This window comes from Leucoraja erinacea, chromosome 1 (genome assembly GCF_028641065.1).
Source record: "Leucoraja erinacea ecotype New England chromosome 1, Leri_hhj_1, whole genome shotgun sequence".
Lineage (NCBI taxonomy): Eukaryota > Metazoa > Chordata > Chondrichthyes > Rajiformes > Rajidae > Leucoraja > Leucoraja erinaceus.
This window is the reverse complement of record NC_073377.1, coordinates 25,546,335-25,568,423: the sequence shown is the minus strand read 5'-3', so window position 1 is coordinate 25,568,423 and position 22,089 is coordinate 25,546,335. Positions and strand designations below refer to the sequence as shown.

The 22,089-nt window shown below is 42.4% G+C and overlaps 1 protein-coding gene across 1 annotated transcript in view; it reads left to right on the top strand.

The window, feature by feature from the left end:
* Window positions 1–3,729: 3,729 nt before the first annotated feature.
* The window catches only part of cplx4a (complexin 4a), a 54,465-nt gene continuing 36,105 nt past the window's right edge, over window positions 3,730–22,089 (top strand). The window contains exon 1 of the mRNA XM_055630964.1: window positions 3,730–4,077. Coding sequence (XP_055486939.1) covers window positions 3,911–4,077 — 167 coding nt within the window. The 5' untranslated portion in view covers window positions 3,730–3,910. The remainder of the gene's footprint in view (window positions 4,078–22,089) is intronic.

The window sequence follows — 22,089 nt, the reverse complement described above, 5'->3', positions numbered from 1 at the left end:
ATGGGAAAACACAAAAAGACCGCAGTTCTTACCTGCAGGTCCTGTTTTGAATTATCGCTACGGGGGAACGTCATTCCACCCCGCCTCCTGTCGCTTTCGACGTCAAAAGTCGACAGGCCCATTCTGAATAGTCTCCCGCCCGGCCGTGGTGTTTTGGCCGGCACGGGACCAAAAGTCGGCACAGCTGATCCCTTACGGGGCTTGTGCCTTCAGCTGCTGCTGGCTCCCGCAACTTCGCGGTCCTCCCCAGCCAGCTTCACTCGCAGCACTTGTGGACACTATTTTGTCCAGTTCCCCCCCATGTAAAACAGCGCGGGGACAAACACTACCGCAGAGTAAATCACTTACCTGCAGGTCGCGGTTTCAAACTTACCGCTGCGGAGGAACCCTCCACCCCGCCTGTCGTTTCGCAAGCGTGAAAGCGATATGACACGCATGCATCGTGGCGGGCTTCTTCACGTAGTCACTCACATGACTCCGAAGTAAAATTGCTCCTAAACTCAAATCCTCTGACAATGAAGGCCAACATCAGCTTTCTTCACTGCCTGTTGTTTCTGCATGCTTACTTTCAGTGACTGATGTACAAGCACACACAGATCTTGTTGCACCTCCCCTTTTCCTAATCTGAAACCATTCAGATAATAATCTGCCTTCCCGTTCTTGCCACCAAAGTGGATAACCTCACATTTATCCACATTATACTGCATCTGCCATGCATCTGCCCACTCCCCCAACCTGCACGTCCCCCTGCAGCCTCATAGCATCCTGCTTGCAGCTCACACTGCCACCCAGCTTTGTGTCATCCGCAAACTTGGAGATGTTACATTTAATTCCCTTGCCTAAATTGTTAATGTATATTGTAAATAACTGGGGTCCCAGCACCGAGCCTTGCAGCATCTCACTCGTCACTGCCTGCCATTCTGAAAAGGAATCGCTAATTCCTACTCTTTGCTACCTGTCTGTCAACCAGTTCTCTATCCATGTCAATACCCTACCCCCAATACCATGTTCCAATTTTGCACACTAACCTCTTGTGTGGGACGTTGTTAAAGGCTTTTTGAAAGTCCACATATACCACATCCACTGGCTCTACCTGTTACATCCTCAAAAAATTCCAGAAGATTAGTCAAGCATGAATTCCCCTCATAAATCCATGGTGACTTTGACCGATCGTGTCACTGCTTTCCAAATGCGCTGCTATAACATCTTTAATATTCCATTTTGAAGGTACATTCTTTCATTCTGAGGCTGTCCCCTTTGGTTCTAGACTCTACCATTACTGGAAATATCCTTTTCACATCCAATCTATATAGCCCTTTCATTATCCGATAGATTTCAATGAGTTCCCTCCCTTATCCTTCTAAAGTCCAATAAGTACAGTTCCAGACACTCCTTATACGTTAACCTAATGATCCCCGAAATTATTCTTGTCATCCTCCTTTGAACCTTCTCCAAAACCAACACATCCTTCACCAGATATGGGGTCCAAAACTGCTCACAATATTCCAATGTGGCCTCGCCCTCATCTGATAAAGCCTCAGCATTACATCTTTGCCTTTACAATTTAGTCCCCTCGAAAAGATTGCTAGCCATCTCACTCTCCATCCATCCCGTACATGTGGCCCACTTGGAGAGATACAAATCCAAATAGAAAGTTAGTCTAATTTAGGACTGCTGGAAGTGGGGGAAGAAACATAGAGGCATAGAAACTATGAGCTGGAGTAAGAAGAATATTTAATTGTCATAAGCACCAAGTGAATTAAATTCTTACTTGCTCTAGGTTTACAGACATATTACGTAGCAACACAACAGTTAAATATTACATATGATAAATATGAAAAACATAAATTATCAAATATTCCAGATATCATGAATAGTGCAAGCTACAGTGCAGTGCAACCTTATACAAAGTCCATAGTGGTAGGTGCTGAAGTGGGCTTGTTGCTGAATACGGTGTGGGAACTTGACAGTTGATGGGAAGAAGCTATTCTTGAACCCTGAGGTTAATGGTTATCTGGCTCCTGTGCTTTATTCCAGGTTGTAGCAGCAAGATGAGAGCCCAGCCAGCTTGATGTATGTGTTGATGATTTTTGATGATTTGATGATACCTCCCGCAGATCCCTTTGGTGGCGAGGTCAATACCCATTACGCCCGGGCTAAGTCACTTTCTGCAGCTTCTTTTGTTCTGAGGTGTACATTGTTCAGGCCTTTCAGCATTCTCTGCCATTTAATATAATTGTTGTTGACTATCAACCTCAATTCTACTTTCCCCTTACATCTTTGTGTGTACAAAATCCAGCAACTTGCTTTCCAGCCTCCTCAGACATTGATATGTCTTTGCTATATCTATCCTTTTCATAGAAGTGGCCTGTGTCCCAGAAAGAAATAAGTCCTGCTTTTGAGTGAAATATTGTAGTTGGATTTTTAATGGGCCAATCTCTTTTTCATTTCATGAACACGAATACTGCTTCATGTCTTTCTAACTTTCTAACTTTCTAACTCTTGAAATTGAATTAAGTTAATTTTTGGAAAGAGTCAACAGGGCCATGAGAAACAGAACTTTAAAAATAAAATTTAAGGTGTACAACATCAAACAATTAAAATGCACAAGAACATTACAAACATTTTTCTTCAAAGTTGCAGTAGTTCCAAATGTGAAGTGGATTGAACCCATTTCTCAAAATAATCTCATTATTTATCTATTTTTGATATGAAAGGTTTTATGCCTGAATTACATTATACAGTGTATATTAGAGTAAGTCAAATCTATGTCATGTTCCTCAAAAGTTACATAACTGGTCTTTCATATGAACAAATTTAATCAGGAATTATGAACTTTTTTTGTGATTACCTGCACTACCAGACAAATGTAACATTAATAGTTAAGAATTGCATACTGTATCGAGATTTTCACACTTCTCAAAGGCTTTAAGTAGCAATGTTGAAACTATTTGTCCTTTCCCAGAATTCTTAATATCCTTATGAATAAAAACCTTTTGGTTTTAAATCCATTTCATCAAATAATACCACATTAAGAACATAACCCTTCCATAATGAAAATGTAATCTGCTGCACTTATCAGTGGTTTGAAATCCGTGGCTTTGAAAAATTAAACTGGTTCTGTACTGAAAATAAAAAAAAATTAAATCTCAATATGATGTTTTGACTTTGTATAAGTACAAAAACTGAAATGGATGTGAAGTTATGGAAGGCACGTGATCAGCTATATTTCTTTTCTTTTGTTCTACTGTTTTTAATGTAACATATTACATTCAATATACCAAATTTATGCTCCATTCATCATGTAAATGGGATTAGTGAATGCCACTGATTAGTTTGGGTCATTAACCTTTCCTAGAATGACAAAAATGCCATAATATCCTAACATATTGTGCTGTGGAATTTACTTTCCTTTATTCATCGTTGGTGGTCATCTGAATACAGCTCATATCATTCATGATGTATTTTTATATAAACCTCTCTTTTGACCTGCATTGTTTTTCGACAACAGCTGCAATCTGATTAAAGGCGAATCTGATTAAAAAGATATACTTGGTTGAATTTCTCTGAATAAAATTTCAAATTCTGATGCAATTTAGTTTTTTCATTTCATTTATTTTTAATCAACAAGAAAACAGGATTCTATCGGCAAAAAAACAGTTGCTCACGCATTACGTAAATATCAATAGAAATAGATGGTGAGCAATAATGAATGCACAGTGTGATCTGAACCATCTGCCTTTGGAAGATTCATGAGATCAGTGGTTTAATCCAGATTACTAAATGCAAACCATTTTCTCAAAGGCACCTTAATGTAAAAACCAGACAGACTGACTGGTTCGCTCTTCATTTTCCTCACAAACAATTTTTTTTTATTTGTGACTTAAAATCAAATTATTTTCATGATAAAATGTCTTTCTTGTTGAAATCGATGGTGAGTAGCCAGGTAAAGAATTTGGGGCTTGGAGGTGGAAGTGAAGAAAGTAAAGAAGAAGGAGGTTCCTCGGATCCTGCAGCTGCAGCAGGCATGACAAGAGAAGAATATGAAGAATACCAGAAGCAGGTGGTGGAAGAAAAGTAAGTTTGACAAAGACTCGTAACAATAATTTGAATGACTTTAAATTTATACATTCCCATTTCCAAGAATAACATCAATCCATGCAAAATAATTGCACAGAAGTTACAGTATGAAATATTGTTAATAGTACATTTTTGACGATTTAATATTTTTTTACACTGGAAAATGAAAAACTTAATGCTCAATTATTTATTTGGGGAACCTTTTTGCTATCAGTGTGTGGATCTCAAGTCAAGTCAAGTCAAGTCAAGTCAAGTTTATTTGTCACATACACATACGAGATGTGCAGTGAAATGAAAGTGGCAATGCTCGCGGACCTTTGTGCAAATGTAATAAATTATCTGATGTAAAAGAATCAATAAACCCTTCCCTATAGCTCAATGTGAACAGTTATTATGGAACCAATTATTTCTTGAGTAACCTCAGATAAATTCGTCGAACAACCAAAAAAAGACTATTCTGTAAAATCTCGGAAACATTCTTGTAACTAAATAAAAAAGCTTTGAGTTTGTTGTCAAAATTGCATCATCCCCAAATATATTCTCTGGTTGATATGATTATTTCCATGTGTCAAGCAGCACGCTTTTAAAGTTGTTGAAGGCAATGACATATTCGATCATATTCATATTCAGTAAAAGAGCAAAGGAATTTCTTTATTTTACAGTTTTGAAAGTTCAGTAAATTATCCTAATTGGTGGTGGAAGGAAAGGAAAGTAAGATCCCCTACATTTTAATGATAGCTCTAAATTGCCTGCTTTTACCAAACATTAAAGAGATGTGCCATTTGATTTTAGCTAATATTTGGTTAAAATGTCAAATAAATAAACAAACAAAAAGGGCAGCAATTATTATGAAGCAATCACAAATCACTCATGTACCATGCCATTACTTTTTTTAAGAGGTCTAATAATGTGTGTGCAAGTTTATTATGGAAACACTACTTTAGATTTGGTACCTACATTAAATTCTATAGAAGGCATAAAATCTGCAAAATATGCAGGCCAACTTCCCCACTTGATTTATTATTTTTCCAAGAATAAATGTAAAACATTTATCTTCTCCTAAACTAATTCACCTTGCACTTTGCAAATTTAGCTTGTAATAAATTCACCCATTCCATAAGTCTTTTCCTGAATTTCCATATTATTAGCAGACTTATTAAACACCAATTCACAGAGGCTCCCAGTTAAAAGAGAAAGTTCCTGGTCGCTGCTTTGTCTCAGTCACTAATCCCATTCCATTACCTGCATAAATTCTACATGCATTGATTTTTCTCATGATTCTTTCAAAATATTCCTTGTCAAGAAAATCTACATCCAAGAATGTAAATATATATATATATATGAAGTCGAGGTAGAAGTGGGCCTTTTGGTCCTTTGCGACCACTGTTGCTTCTCAAGACCGTAGGTGTTCTTCAAGCTCTAAAGCATATTTGTGCAATATCCCCATTACTTGTCATTCCCATAATATTCAGAAATCTATTAATCCCTGTTTTGAATGAGCCCCCATTACCAGGGTAGAGAATTCCATGTGTATGAAGAAATTTCTCCTCATCTATGTCCTGCTCAGATACATATTCCTTATATTGAGTATATTACGTTATCTCAGTGATATAGTCCATGGTCTTCTCATAATTCAACTAGCTTAGTTTAAAAAATGATGATTAGTTTGATTGCATTTAAATCTCCAGATGTATTATCGCTAGATGTGAACGAAAAGACATCATCACTTTAAATTTGTTATCTCCCGCATCTTTAATCGCTAGAATTTGTGTGGTTGAAAATGTTATTTTTCTTCTGTAAATAGTAAAATTGTCAAAAGGGAATCTTTGTGGCTCCCTAGTTACTCTAAGTTATGAAAATAGATTGATGACACATTACAGCAACGCTGCAGGCATTAACATTGATATGTTAATCCATACAATAAACTTTACGCAATGTAACAAATTACTCAGAAGATTAACTATATATAGTTGGCACAATATTGCCCAAAGAGTTTTACATTAAAAGGATACCTATCTCATCAATTTACCCAGATTTGCCAGCATCATCAAGGACCCACACACACTCCTGGCCACTCACTCAGCTCCCCGCTGCCTTCAGGTAGAAGATACAGGAGCCTGAAATCTGCAACATCCAGGTTCAGGAATAGCCACTTCCCCACAGCCATCAGGCTATTAAACTCAACCCAAACAAAACTCTGATCATTAATACCCCATTGCACTTTATCTGTTTGTTTATGTGTATATATATGATCCTTGGTATATAGTCACACTGATCCATTCTGTTCTTTATTGATACATGCCTACCATATTCTGTTGTGCTGAAGCAAAGCAAGAATTTCATTGTTCTATCTGGGCCACATGACAATAAACTCTCTTAAATTTCTTGAGAAACAATACTGACAGGAATGTTACGAAGGACTGGTGTTATAAACTGTCTCTTTAAACTCAGTTTTGTTTAAACTTTTAACTTCTCATGAAAGAAAGGTCATTGACTATTTTTTAAAGATTTAATCAAATGGTTAGCTTAGTTCAGTTTAGAGAATCAGCTTGGAAGCAGGTCTTTCAACCCACTCTGATCATCGTTCACCCATTTACACTACATAATTCTACTTTCTCATCTACTCCCTGCACATTAGGGGCAATTTGCAGAGCCTAATCAACCTGCAGACCAACAAGTGTTTGGGATGTGGGAGAAAATCAGAGGAGCTGGGGAAAACCCATGTGGCGACAGGAAGAATATGCAGCCTCCGCACAGGCAGCACCCAAGATCAGCATCAAACCCAATTCTGTGGCATTATGAGTCAGCAGCTTTATCAGCTGCCCCACTGTGCCACCACCTCAGGATATCCGAAATTAAAAAAAACTACAAATGCTGGAAATCTAAAACAAAAACCAACAAAGATGGAAATTCTCAGCAGTTTAGGCCACTACAATGGAAAGAGAGACAGAATCAATAGCTGTGACCCAGTGTCAGTGACCCAAGTAACATGTTACTTAACATTAAAAAAAAATGCTGATACTGAAAATCTAAAACTTTTAAAAAAAGGGTCCACAGCTAAAAATGTTAACTCTGTTTCTTGCATGAATGCAATGTGATCTGCTGATATTCTTTAGCATTTCTGTTACATGTCTCTGCTCAAATTGCCACAACACAATATTTGTTAATATTTCAAATCTAAATACTAAATCTAGAAACATAGAAAATATAGAAATTAGGTGCAGGAGCCTGCACCGCCATTCAATATGATCATGGCTGATCATCCAACTCAGTATCCCGTACCTGCCTTCTCTCCATATCCCCTGATCCCCTTAGCCACAAGGGCCACATCTAACTCGCTCTTAAATATAGCCAATGTACTGGCCTAAACTACCCTCTGTGGCAGAGAGTTCCAGAGATTCACCACTCTTTGTGTGAAAAAAGTTCTTCTCATCTCGGTTTTAAAGGATTTCCCCCTTATCCTTAAGCTGTGACCCCTTGTCCTGGACTTCCCTAACATCGGGAACAATCTTCCTGCATCTAGCCTGTCCAACCCCTTAAGAATTTTGTAAGTTTCTATAAGATCCCCTCTCAATCTCCTAAATTCTAGAGAGTATAAACCAAGTCTATCCAGTCTTTCTTCATAAGACAGTCCTGACATCCCAGGAATCAGTCTGGTGAACCGTCTCTGCACTCCCTCTATGGCAATAATGTCCTTCCTCAGATTTGGAGACCAAAACTGTACGCAATACTCCAGGTGTGGTCTCACCAAGACCCTGTACAACTGCAGTAGAACCTGCCTGCTCCTATACTCAAATCCTTTTTGCAATGAAAGCTAACATACCATTCACTTTCTTTACTGCCTGCTGCACCTGCATGCCTACCTTCAATAACTGGTGTACCATGACACCCAGGTCTCGTTGCATCTCCCCCTTTCCCAATCGGCCACCATTTAGATAAAAGTCTGCTTTCCCGTTTTTGCCACCAAAATGGATCTCACATTTATCCACATTATACTGCATCTGCCAAACATTTGCCCACTCACCCAGCCTATCCAAGTCACCTTGCAGTCTCCTAGCATCCTCCTCACAGCTAACACTGCCCCCCAGCTTAGTGTCATCCGCAAACTTGGAGATATTGCCTTCAATTCCCTCATCCAGATCATTAATATATATTGTAAATAGCTGGGGTCCCAGCACTGAGCCTTGCGGTACCCCACTAGTCACTGCCTGCCATTGTGAAAAGGACCCGTTTACTCCTACTCTTTGCTTCCTGTTTGCCAGCCAGTTCTCTATCCACATCAATACTGAACCCCCAATGCCGTGTGCCTTAAGTTTGTATCTACTACTAGTATACTGAACAAAAATTTGAAACTTTAGAGGAAACTGGGGCACTCAGAGGAAACACACTCAGAGGGAGAATTTGCAAACTCCACACTGGCAGCAGCCGAGGTCAGGATTGAACCTACGTCTCTGGCACGAGTGGTGGTGGTGGCGGCGCCTTGTGGCAGCAGCTCGACTGCAGTCCGTCTGTCTTTTTTCTTTGTTTTTGTCCTGTTAGGAGTGTGTTATTTTTAGCAGTGTATATGTGGGAGGCGGGGAGTGTGGGGGAATCTTTTTAATCTCCTCCTTGATCGGGGGACGCAACTTTTTCCTTGTCGTGTCTCCGTTGTCGATGGGGCCTAACATCGTGGGGCTGGCGGCCTCCAACCGGAATCGACCCGAGGGCTCCAGCCATTGGGCCTGTGGACTCACCACCGCGGAGCTGGCTGACTTCGGAGTTGTGGTGGCGCTGGGGCTGTGGCTGCCACCCGACTTCGGAGCTTCGGCCGTGGGCCCTGTGGACGGTGGAGTCGGGAGCTCGCAGGTCCCTGGTGGGAGACCCGGGACTTTCCCTGGCAGGGAGCTCCTGCAGCAGCAACTTCACCCGCACGAATCGAAGGGTTTGAATCAGCCCGGAGCATCGACTAGCGCGGCTTAAATGGCCGCGGGACATACCATCGCCCGCCGGGGGCTTTAACATCGGGTTCCCCAGTCACCTCGACGTTGCAGTTTGGTTGCCTGAGAAGAACAAAGGACAGGGAAGAGATAAGACTTTTGCCTTCCATCACAGTGAGGAGGTGTTTGGAGATTCACTGTGATGGATGTTTATGTGGAACTGTGTTAATTGTGGGTGTTTTTTTTTTGCTGTTATTTCGTTCAAACCTCGCTTGTTTGAATGACAATAAAGGGCAATTGAACTGAATTGAATTGCATTGAATTGATGGGGCAGCAGCTCTACTAGCTCCTGTTCTGTTCCTATTAGCAGTTGAAACATTGTTTTGCGCATATTGTTATTGTTAGCAATAATGAATTAATGCATTTTATAACAACTCTGCGGGACAGGCAACATCTCTGGATAGAAGGAATGAGTAACATTTCAGGTTGAGAACGTTCTTCCATGCTGTATTTCTCATCGGTCCTCCAAGTCTGTGCCCGCTTTCACCAAACTATTTTCACTAATCTATCATTAATCCCATTTTGTTTTAGTCTCCACAAAGTCTCAACAACTCTCCAGATCGTACCACCCACCTACATACTAGGAGCAATTTATAGTGGCCCTATTAACCTGCCCACACATGTAAAGTGGGAGGAAACCAAAGCACCTGGAGGAAACCCACGTGGTCACCGGCAGAAAGTACAGACCCCTCACGGACAGTACGGTGCATCAGAAGGCCCAGCTCCTACCCTTTTGTTCCATTCAAGCTATTTAAATTGCTGCCCAAGATGTATTAGTTTAGAGAATTCCATTGCTTGATCTAGTTTATTACCACTGAAGCCAAAATAATGGTGCAAATACATCAGAACAAGTATAGATTTTCAGGGGTAATATTAATCTTACATCATTGTAATAATTTATATAGTCATACAGCACAAAAACTTGACCAAGTTGACATACATCTACATTAGTCCCACCTGGCTGCATTTTGGCCCATATCCCTCCAAATCTTTCCATAGAAACATAGAAAACAGGTGCAGGAGTAGGCCATTCGGCCCTTCGAGCCTGCATCGCCATTCAATATGATCATGGCTGATCATCCAACTCAGTATCCTGTACCTGCCTTCTCTCCATACTCCCTGATCCCTTTAGCCACAAGGGCCACATCTAACTCCCTCTTAAATATAACCAATGAACTGGCCTCAACTAACTTCTGTGGCAGAGAATTCCAGAGATTCGCCACTCTCTGTGTGAAAAATGTTTTTCTCATCTCGGTCCTAAAAGATTTCCCCCTTATCCTTAAACTGTGACCCCTTTCCGATCCATGTATATGGCCAAATATCTTTAAAATGTTATAGTAGCTGCCTTAACCAACTTCCATATACCACCAAAGATAAAAACAATCCAGCATCTCTGGATAGAAGGAATGGGTGACGTCTTGGGTTGAGTTTCACAAATTCACTACATCACCCATGCATTTATCCAGAGATGCTACCTATCCCTCTGAGTTAATCCAGCATTTGTGTCTATCTTTGATGTAAACCAGCATAAGCAGTTCAGAATCAGAATCAGAATCAGATTTTATTCGCCAAATATGTTTTACAGCATACGAGGAATTTCACTGGCCAGGTCAATCATACAATTAAAAACAACAGACTCAAAAACACATTTTAACATGAACATCCACCACAGTGACTCCTACACATTCCTCATTGTGATGGAAGGCGAAATAAAGTTCAAGTCCTTCCTTTTGTTCTTCCTCGGTCGAGGGCCTCGAGCCCTCCGTTGACGGGACAGTCTTGACTCCCGTAGCCGGCGGCGTTCGGGCGCTCTGCGTCGAGCGTTCAGCTCCAGCATAGGGGGGTTGTCAGCTCCCCCGCGCCGGGCAATCGAACCTCGCGTCGGGGCTGGTCGAACCTTCTGTGGTATTGGAGCTCCCGACTAGCCTCTCCTGAGACTGCGAGTCCTTGATGGTAAGTCCGCAGGCCACAGTTGGAGCGATCCCAGGCAAGGGATCGCAGGCAAGCAAAGTCAGTCAGTGGGGTTCACGACAGTCCGAGAAGGCCAGCTCCAGCGATGTTGGGCCGCAGAGCCCGGAGAATGTGATCCGAAAAATTGATCACATCTCCGGAAAGGTAGGAACTTGAAAAAAAGTTTCCCCCGATCCCCTCCACCCTCCCCCCACATAAAACAAACCGCAGTATATTAAAACAAACTTTTAACAAATGCTAAAAATAACAAAAAGATGAAAAAACGACATATTCCATCTGCTCCACTGCAAAATCTCCAAGGTATACCTACTTTGAAGAAGTTCTCTCTCCGATGAGAATTCTGCAACATCCTTTCTTGTTGCTCCCCCTCTGTGATTCCTCCTGCTCTCCAGCTCTACACCAAACAGTTTTACTGTCCTCCTGATTGAATTTTACCGATTGTATGTCTCATTGTCATCTTTCACTCAGATAACAATGATCCAATCCGCATTTTCCGTGATCTTTGTCCCCTTTGATCTCATTTTCATAGAAAAATAGACAATAGGTGAGTAGGACATTCGGCCTTTCGAGCCAGCACCGCCATCCAATGTGATCATGGCTGATCATCCACAATCAGTACCCCCTTCCTGCCTTCTCCTCATATCCCTTAATTCCGTTAGCCCCAAGAGCTCTATCTAACTGGCTTTTGAATACATCCAGTGAATCGGCCTCTTATTCTTATTTGGTCTTTGGTCTTCTTGTACCCTTGGTCCAACAACCTCATTGTAAGTCCTGTCCAGGAAGCTCTTGTTTTCCTGGATGGTCCTGAGATCATCCAGCTGCTGCTCCAGTTCCCTAACACGGTCTTTCAGGAGCTGCACCTGGACACAATTTTTGCAGATGTAGTTGTCAGAGGCATCAGCAGTGTCCATGACTTCCCACATCCTGCAAGAGACACACTCTAACAACTTGCCTGCCATTATTTCAGTCGACAAATCCCAATTGTTTGTGCCTCTCAACTTCTCTTTCTCCTCGCCTCAGCCTCCTCGCCGAAGACTCGCACTTTACTCACCAAGGCACTTCACCTGAACAAGGTCCGCACCGCGACAGATGCACTTATTTTTATCTGCTACCTAATCCACTACTTTAGGGCTAATTTGTAAATTACTTGAAACTTTGGCGCTCTTTATAAATCTCCGTTCCCTCTGAGTTGCCTTCTTTCAGCCAATACACTCTTCTGGCTGCTGCTTCTCTCTGACCTTCACACCTTACCCTTCCATATCTCTATGTCTCCCTCACCCCAAACAGTTTGAAGGAGGGTCTTGACACAAAACATCACCCATTCTTTCTATGCAGAGATGTTGCCTGTCCCACTGAGTTACTCCAGCATTTTGTGTCTATCTTCCATATAACACCACCCTCTGTGTGAAAAAGTTGCCCTTCAGGATTGTATTAAATCTTTCCACTCTTACCCATATCTTCTGGATTTGATGACCCTACTGTGGGTAAAAAGACTGCATTTTCCCTATTTATTCCTCTCGTGATCTTACACCTCTGTCCAACCACTCCCTATAGCTCAGGTCCTTGAGTCCTGTCAACATACTCTTAAATATTTTACACTCTTTTCAGCTTAACAACATTTTTCCTGAAAAAGGGTGACCAAAACTAAACACAATACTCCAAATGTAGCTTTACCAATGTCATGTATAACTGTAATTTAACATCACAACTTATACACTCAAGCGCCCTGACTGATGAAGGCAAATGTACCGAAATACGTACTAACATATCTACCTATGACACCACTTTCAAAGAAATACATATCTGCACTCCGAGATCCCACTGTTGTACAAGACTTAAGGGGTCCAACTTAAGGGGTTGGACAGGCTAGATGCAGGAAGATTGTTCCCGATGTTGGGGAAGTCCAGGACAAGGGGTCACAGCTTAAGGATAAGGGGGAAATCCTTTAAAACCGAGATGAGGAGAACTTTTTTCACACAGAGAGTGGTGAATCTCTGGAACTCTCTGCCACAGAGGGTAGTTGAGGCCAGTTCATTGGCTATATTTAAGAGGGAGTTAGATGTGGCCCTTGTGGCCAAGGGGATCAGAGGGTATGGAGAGAAGGCAGGTACGGGATACTGAGTTGGATGATCAGCCATGTTCATATTGAATGGCGGTGCAGGCTCGAAGGGCCGAATGGCCTACTCCTGCACCTAATTTCTATGTTTCTATGTTTCTATGTTTCCCCAGGGCCCTGCCATTCACTGTGTAGATGCTGCCCTTGTTAGACTACCCAAAGTACAACACCGCACACTTATCTACATTAAACTCCATTGATCATTCCCCAATTTTTTATAACAATCTTTGCTATCTGTGATATGACCCATTTTGGTGTCATCAGCAAACTTATTGATTATGCTTTCTAAATTATCATCCACATCAGCGATTTAAACCCCAAACAGCATTGGCTCCAGCATGGTTCCCCGGGGCACACCACTAGTCACAGGCCTCCTCTCTGAAAATCAACCTTCTGCCATCATTCCCTGCCTCCTATCTAGTTGTCTAGCTCTTCCTGGATCTCACTTTATTGCATTCCATTATATTGTCAGCTTTTATGGAAATTGGTTCAAATTAGCTTTAAAATTATTATGGATAAGGCCAAGGCTGGTGCCCAAGTTAAAGGTCTTAATATTTTTTAAATGTTGTCAAACATTGACAATTTGATTGATTGACAGATACAGGATTTGAAACGAGCACTTTGGTTAACTAAATTCACAGTATTAACTAGTATTAATTAGTGCACAGCGAGAGTATGAACTAATGCACAGCATGGATCAGCTGGTTACACTAATTCTATGTTATCCATCTCTCACATTCACTCCCAACACACGAGTAGCAAATTACAGAGGCCAATTAACCTACAAATCTGCACATCTTTGGCATGAGGGAGGACATTGAAGTATTACAGGGTGAATGTGCAAACCCCCATATACATAGCAGGATCCTGAGGTCTGGATCAAACCGAGACTCTACAAACCCAGATCAACAGCTCCACCAGGTTTACTATCGTGCTGCCCTGGTGGTATTAGGCTGGAGTTGGCAAAAATTCAATTGGAGCAGAATGTTTATTGGGCAAAGAGTCGTCTGGAAAGTGGGAATGTTTTTAAGATACAAGATACATTTAATTGTCATTTGGACTCCTTGAGGTCCAAACGAAATGCCGTTTCTGCAGCCATACATTACAAAACAAATAGACCCAAGACACAACATAATTTACATAAACATCCATCACATCGCTGTGATGGAAGGCCAAATAAACTTATCTCTCCACTGCACTCTCCCCTCCCCAATGTCAGAGTCAAAGTCAAAGCCCCCGGCTGGCGATGGCGATTGTCCCGCGGCCATTAAAGCCACGCCGGGTGGTGCGAGGTCGCACACCGGGTCTTGGTGTTAGAGCCCCCAGCGTGCGCTCGCAGAGTCCCGCGGCCATTCCAAGCCGCGCGGGACGGTGATGTTAGGCCCCGCTCCAGGAGCTCTTCGCACCCCGCAACTCGGGCGGGAGAAGTCACCGTTGCGAGAGCCCTGAAAAGCGGTCTCCCTCCAGGGAGCCGAGGGCTCCCGGTGCCGCCGTCTGCAGACCTGCAGTTGAAGCCTCCGACTCTCCGGTCGGGCCGCAGCAGCAGCAGCAGCAGCGCTCCTCCACCGCTCCACCCGCTCCGGACTCGGCCAGCCCCACAACGGTGACGGTGAGTCGTCAGCACCAGAGTCCCCGGTCTCTTTCTGTTGGAGGCCGCTCCTCATTGCAGCCGCAACGATAACGAAAACCCGACGAGAAAAGGTCGGGTCTCCCGTGCAGGGAGAGATTTAAAAGTTTCCCCCTCCCTCCAACCCCCCCACACACACACCCCAACAAAAAATAACAAAAACTACATAAAAACATAGACAGAAAATAATAAAACGCGGACGGGCTGCAGAGGCCGCTGCTGACAAGAGTCGCGCCGCCTACCGGAAGTCTTAAGTACTTTTAAAAGTACTTAAGTGAAAGTTGAAGGTATGCTTGTTCATGTTAGAGTAAAGGAAACGTAGGTAGGAATAGCCTGAATGACCAGAGAAATAGAGGTTGTGGTCAGGATAAAGGAGAAGGCATGGGTCAGGTATAGACAGCAGGGATCGAGTGTGGGGAATTAAGGAGGAAATAGGATAGAAATAGGGCTAGAGATATCTCTGGCAGATAAGATTGATAATCCAAAGAAACATTATAAGAATATTAAGCAAAAAAGGTAACAGGAGAGACAATAGTGTCCCCCAGATATCAAAGTGATCGTCTATACATGGACAGAGGAAATGGACAAGGTTCTCAATAAATATTTCTTCTCTATTTTTACTGCGAGGAAAGATATGAAGACTGGGGATCTTAGGAAAGTTAATAGAGTCTTGAGGACTGCATTACAGTTGAGGAGGTGCTGAATGTCCTAAGATATATCAAAGTAGATAAATCAGCCAGAATTGATTAGAAATATCCATGGACACAGTGGGAAGATTGAGAATGAAGTGCATGAGCTCTGGAAGGTTAGTTTGCATGGGATGCAAAGAGAGCTTGATAACTGGATGGTAGACACAAAATGCTGGAGTAACTCAGCGGGACAGGCGGCATTTCTGGAGAGAAGGGATGGATGACGTTTTAGGTCGAGACCCTTCTTCAGACTAGTTAGGGAAAAGGGAAATGAGCAATATAGACGATGATGTAGAGAGATAATCACAGAGGGGGAGCAGTGAGAGAGGATGTTGCAGAACTGTCATCGGAGAGAGGATGAGAATGTCTTCAAAGTAGACATACCTTGAGGCGATTTCACAGTGGGGCAGACAAAATGTGTAGGAAGCAACTGAATTGTTATTTGTCTGTGTTATTTGTCATCTATATCAATGATTTAGACGAGAAAGTACAAGGTGTGATTAATAAGATTGTAGATGATGATAAAAGAATTGGTCTTGCTGACAGTGAAGATGGCTATCAAGTATTACAGCAGGACCTTGATCCTGGAGAAAACCCACGCGGGTTATGGGGAGAACATATAAACTCCGTTTATAGTTAGAGCAGGAACTATCACCACATTTAAGAAGCAATTAGACAGGTACATGGATAGGTCAGGTTTAGAGGGATATGGGCCAAATGTAAGCAAGTGAGATTTGTGCAGATGGGACATGTTGGTGGTTGTGGACATGTTGGACAAAGGGCCTGTTTCTCCACACTGTTTGACTCTATGAGTCCATGACACTATGGGTATGTATGTCCAATCTGCTAATCTCCTTTCACACTGCAAGCCCCATCCCAGGAACCTATTGACTGAACCTTTCCCACATCCACTGTAGCATGTCTAATCATCTATTGGTATAGGCAGACAGGCCAGACCTACACTCGGTAGCCCCGGTCTAAGAAGGGCCTTGCATAATTACAATAATGTGACCTTTCTCTGGAACTCAAATGTTTTAGCAATAAAGGTGGAAGCTGTGGGAGGGTCTGCCTGTCAAGGATAGGCCTAGTCAGCCACAGCAGGAAAAGCAACCATAGATGATACATTCCCCTTCCCATGCAGGACGACATCAAAGCCACACCCTCATCTCTCGCAGAGAGATGGGTGCCAACTACAGACTACTAAAGGTCATCATGTCATGAATATAATATTCCTCTTGTATTAATCTAATTTCTTGATGCATACTGAACTCCACACTGCCGCTATTTAGTTTAGTTTAGAGATACAATGCAAAAAATAGGCCATTCGGCCCACCGAGTGTGCACCGACCAGCAATCCCCGCACACTAATACTATCGTACACACACTAGGGACAATTTACAATTATACCAAGCCAATTAACCTACAAATCTGTATGTCTTTGGAGTGTGGGAAGAAACCAAAGATCTTGACGAAAACCCATGCAGGTCACGGGCAGAATGTACAAACTCCGTACAGAGAACCATCTGTAGTCAGGATTGAACCTGGGTCTCTGGTGCCGTATGGCAGTAGCTCTACTGGTATGCAATCGTGCGGTCCCAATTGTTTGGAGGGCTGGAGCAAACTCTCACAATCTCCCTTTCTGTTTCTTAATTTCACACACACGTTGATTCTAAATGTTGAATTTCCAAGCGATGATTCTTTTTCTCTCCTACACTTTTCTCATCTTTTGCTTAACAGCCTATCCCTGCTTTCCCTCCTCATTATTTGACCTCCCGATGGGTGGAAATATTTTCTCCTCTCCTACACAATTAACTCTTAAATACTGGATTATATCTCAGCCCACTCCTTCCAAGGCATATATATTCAGCAAAATACAATATTTTTGGCCGCATTAATTCCTTAAATAAAGGAAGTAAGATTGTACTACTCAGTCATTACAATGTTATTGCTTGGCTGTTGACAGAGCAGAGCATCCATCAGTTGAAAATTTCATTTAAACTCTTCTTGTCAGTGTAATACATTCTGTTCTATGCCTAAAACATGTTTGAGCTATATTGTATTCTTACTTGTTTATGTCTCTCCATAGGCAGTCTGTCCTTTCGTGACAAAGTAGGGAACAAAAATTAACCGTAGTTTTAACGTTAATATGTCATAAAAGATATAGTGGAAAATAGTAAGATTAAATAGAACTTACCAGTTTGAAGTTTGATCTTTATTTTATGAGGAGTAACGTTGAGGGAATACGTGAAGAACCCCGCTAGGACGTATGCGTGTCATTCTTCAAAGCAGCGGTGTGAAATCACAGATAACTGTAATGACTAAACATAGTAAGATTAGAGAAGAGATACCAGTTCAGGATATGATCAAGGGTGGGAGCGGAGGGCACGTATTCCCTCAACGTTACTCCTCATTAAATAAAGATCAAACTTCAAACTGGTAAGTTCTCGTTTAATCTTACTATTTTACTTCGGAGTCACGCGAGTGACTACGTGAAGATTTTAAAGCTCTGTGATTTCATGCCGTGGAACGAGTCCATGCCTCACATCTGCCTTGATTGTGAGGAGAAAAGTGTTAACATCATTAGATATCAATACGATATTGAAACAATGAAAACAATTTTATTAACTCCAAATCATAGCCCCTATTTATGGGGTAAAATCATATTACAGAACTTAAAAGTGTTTCTGCAAATGTTCCAGGTTCTATGACCGGTTTATTTATAAAATCGTTGGAACGTTCTTTCCGTTGACCATCCTGCAGTCTTGAGGATTTGGTCCATTGGAACATCCAACTGTATTGCTGCTGATGTAGCTGCAGCCCTGGTGGAGTGAGATTTAAAAATGTTAGTATCTACTCCTGCCTTTATTAGGACCTGTTTTAGCCATCTTGAGATGGTCTGGACTGTCACTTTTTTGTGTGGCTCTTTGTGGCTGATTAACAGTGCCATTTCTTTCCCTCTGATGATTCTTGTCTGTTCCATGTATAATAGTAAGTGAGTTACTATACAGAGGCGATCATCCGTCGGGTAGGCCCTAAACTCTATTTTTTGCCCTGCTGTTCCCTGTCTATTCTGTTTAATTAATTCATGGATATGAAAAGTCAAATTCCCAGATGAAATAGTCAAGTTGTCCAGCCTTAGTTTTTGTAGCGACTGGACCCTTTGTGCCGTAACCAAAGCCATCAGCATGACCATTTTTATAGTTAGTGTCTGTAGGGACAGAGCTGTAGGTGGAGACCAGTTTCTCAACATGGTCAATAAAATGCTCACATCCCAAATTTGGGTGTACCTGGTTCTTGGGGAATTCGTATTGAAAATGCCCCTCATGAGTTTGGTTACCAGGGGGTGTGTCCCTACAGAATGCCGCTCTGTTCCTTGCCACAGGTAGTTTGACAGAGCACTCCTGGCGCAGTTGATGGCACTATAGCTGAGCCCCTCATCGTAGTGTAGGCTGGCCAGAAATTCCAGAACAGACGGAATGTTGTTTGATCTGTGGTTGAGGTTATTGTCGTGTCAGTACTTCCCCCATTTCTTGATGTGCACCAAGTACTGTTTTTTGGTGGACTGTCTGTGGGCCGATGCAATCATGTCCATTGTTCGGTTCGTCAGTCCCATGTGTTGTAGAGGCGCTTTCAGACTCTACAAATTAATAAGTTGGTATGTTTATGACAGGGGTGACTTTCCTGTGTTACTGGATGGGCCAGTAAATTTGGTCTATGTTGGATGGTGATGCACGGTTCTAATACCATGTCTAGTATCACCGGGAACCATGGTTGCGTAGGCCAATCGGGTACTATCAAAATACCAGACGCAGAGTCTTGTTGTATTTTCCTTAGTACCCGACTGATGAGGCAGAAAGGAGGGAATGCATAAATAAACAATTTCCCCCAATGCAGCGAAAATGCATCTGTAGCTGCTGCCCCAGGGTCTGGTTCCCATGAAACATAACTTGGTAACTGGTGATTGAGCCTGGATGCGAAAAGATCGATATCTGGTGTTCCATACCATGCTGTAATTTCAGCAAATACATTTTTATCCAACATCCATTCAGTGTTTTCATTGAATTTGCGTGACCTGGTGTCTGCCACTAAATTTAGTTTACCTGGTAAGTAGGTAGCTGATATCCAAATATTTCTCTGGATACACCATTGCCAAATTGTGTTGGCCAGATTGTCACATGATGTCGATTTATTTCCACCCATATGGTTGATATATGCTACCACGGTGGTGTTGTCAATTTGTAGTCTAACATGCTGGTGATTTAACCCAGAACAATATGACTTAAGGCCATGGAATGCACTTAACATTTCCAGGTAGTTTATGCCCCGTGCTTTTAATAATGATGCCTCCTGTGCATTCCATCTCCCTCCACAGCTGGAGATGGAATTGGTGGCTCCCCAACCAAGTGCACTGGCATCAGTTTGTAGTACCATAGAAGGGTTGCTGATAATTATTGGGTTGGAACAATACTTGATGTTGTGTTCCCACCATTTTAGTTCCATTATGGCCTCTGTAGGTAGCTTCATTGGTCTGTCAAAATGGCCACCATTAATTTTGAGTGCTCTTATTTTTGCTCTCTGTAAATTTCGATAGTGTAGAGGTCCGAATTGTGTGGCTGGAAATCCGGCCACTATTTTCCCAATTATTCTGGCTACCAGTCTAATGGATGGTTTGGTGATGTCAATGATTTCGCTGCAAGCCTCTTTTAGGGCTGTAACCTTTTCTTTCGGCAAAGTCACTGACATGAGAACTGAGTTAATGGTGAACCCCAGGTAATCCATTTTTGTTGAAGGCGTTAATTTAGACTTAACTGGATGGATGATAAATCCCAGTTCTTCAAACAATTGTTTTGTGGCTGTTACTGCTTGTTTTGCCAATTCCAGAGTTTTGCCAACAATAAATATATCATCTAGATATGCCATTACCATGTGTTTTTGTTTTCGCAGTAACGCCAGGGCTGGTTTCAAAATTTTTGTGAATAACCTGGGGGCTGATGTTAGCCCATTTGGTAGTGCCCTGTATTTCCACTTCTGTCCCATCCAGTTGAATTTTAAATAACATCTGTGGTCACCTCTTATGGGTACTGTATAGTAAGCATCTTTTAAATCAATGCTTGCCATGTAGTAGCCTTCGGAAACTAATTGCTTAGCAGTAACAAAGGTTTCCATTTTGAAATGAATATATTGTACAAAGGTATTTAAAGTTGTCAAATCGATGATGATGCGGCAACCACCATCTTTCTTGTTTTTTATAAAGATATTGGACACGAATTCCTGTGATTCGAGTTGGGTGTGTTCAATTACTCCTTTTTTATATAGTCGTTGTAGTTCAGCATGTGCTTTAGATTTTTCTATGCCTGTGAGCACGAACATTCAGTTCGGTACATGCTGTACAGGAGGGTTATGGTTTAATATAAATTCTATGGTATAACCCTGGATACTGCTTAGAATGTAAGCGTCTGTAGTTATCTTATTCCATGCATCCAAATAATATCGTAACCTCCCACCAACTTTCATGCTCCCTTTAATTCTTAAGGAACCAGACCCACCTACCTCCATGGTTACCAGTGGTAGGTGTGTTATTTCTTCGGCATCCTCCGTGGACGTTGAGGCGCCGTTGTCTGGGTCTGTTGTTGGGTTGAAGGCTTGCGCATTTTCCAGGGCGGTCGGTCTGGGCCATGGCCTAAAAAAGACCGCTGTTGGGTGCTCCTGGTTTTTGCGCTTGCTCCGATTTGTGTTGACCGTCTGGGGGGTCCGTAGGGTTGATATTTTTGGCCGTAGTAGGTTTTGGTTGCTGCTTTTATGAGTCCCAGTGTTTTCGCCTCTTCATCAAGTTCCTTGACTTGTTTAGGTAAATCCCCTCCAAACAATAGAATTGGCGGTTTGGAGGTTCCTGGTTTACAGAGGCCGGCAAATTTGGGGTCTAATGCTGGTTGGATTGCACTTTTTCTAATGTTGTTCAACTCATATTGTGAGTTGCACAGTAAAGCCAGTGCATCCTGGTGGATCTGGGTCATGTTTTGCTCCTTCAAAGTGTGGGCAAAAGCTGTTATTCCTGCCGTTAAGACTTTTAGGACTTTTTGAATTTTTTAAATCACTGGTTCTAATTGATGACCCTACATGTTTCCAGATGCACTGGTTTAAACTGGGAACATTTAGTGACTTGCAGTTCCCTGGAGGTAAATGTCGTGCCATGGTGTCTGATAGAGCCAGTGCCTGTAGTTGATTAAATGACATACAGTTAATGCTAGCCGCTATTTTCGGCTCCAGTTCTTGGCCAGTTTGGTCTGGTTGGAAAAACTGGGACACCATGTCCAGCATGTCTTCTTTCACCCCAGGCGTATGTTGTTCACTGCCCTGTTCAGGGTCAGCCCAGAATTGATCCTCCGTGCTCTCCTCTGATGAGGGAGAGACACTGTGCAACCCCACAAGGGGTACTGCTGTGGGGCTTATTAATTGCCCACTGTGGCTAGCCTCCATCTCCTGGAGTCTGCCACTTTGGAGTATTTCCTCCAGCAGCCGCACCAACTGGCTCTTATGCTCTCGGGCATAGGCCACTCGCGGCTGCTCCAGTTCCTGCAGCCGCTCCAACCGGCTCCAATGCTCACGGGCACTGGCCGCTCGCGGCTGCTC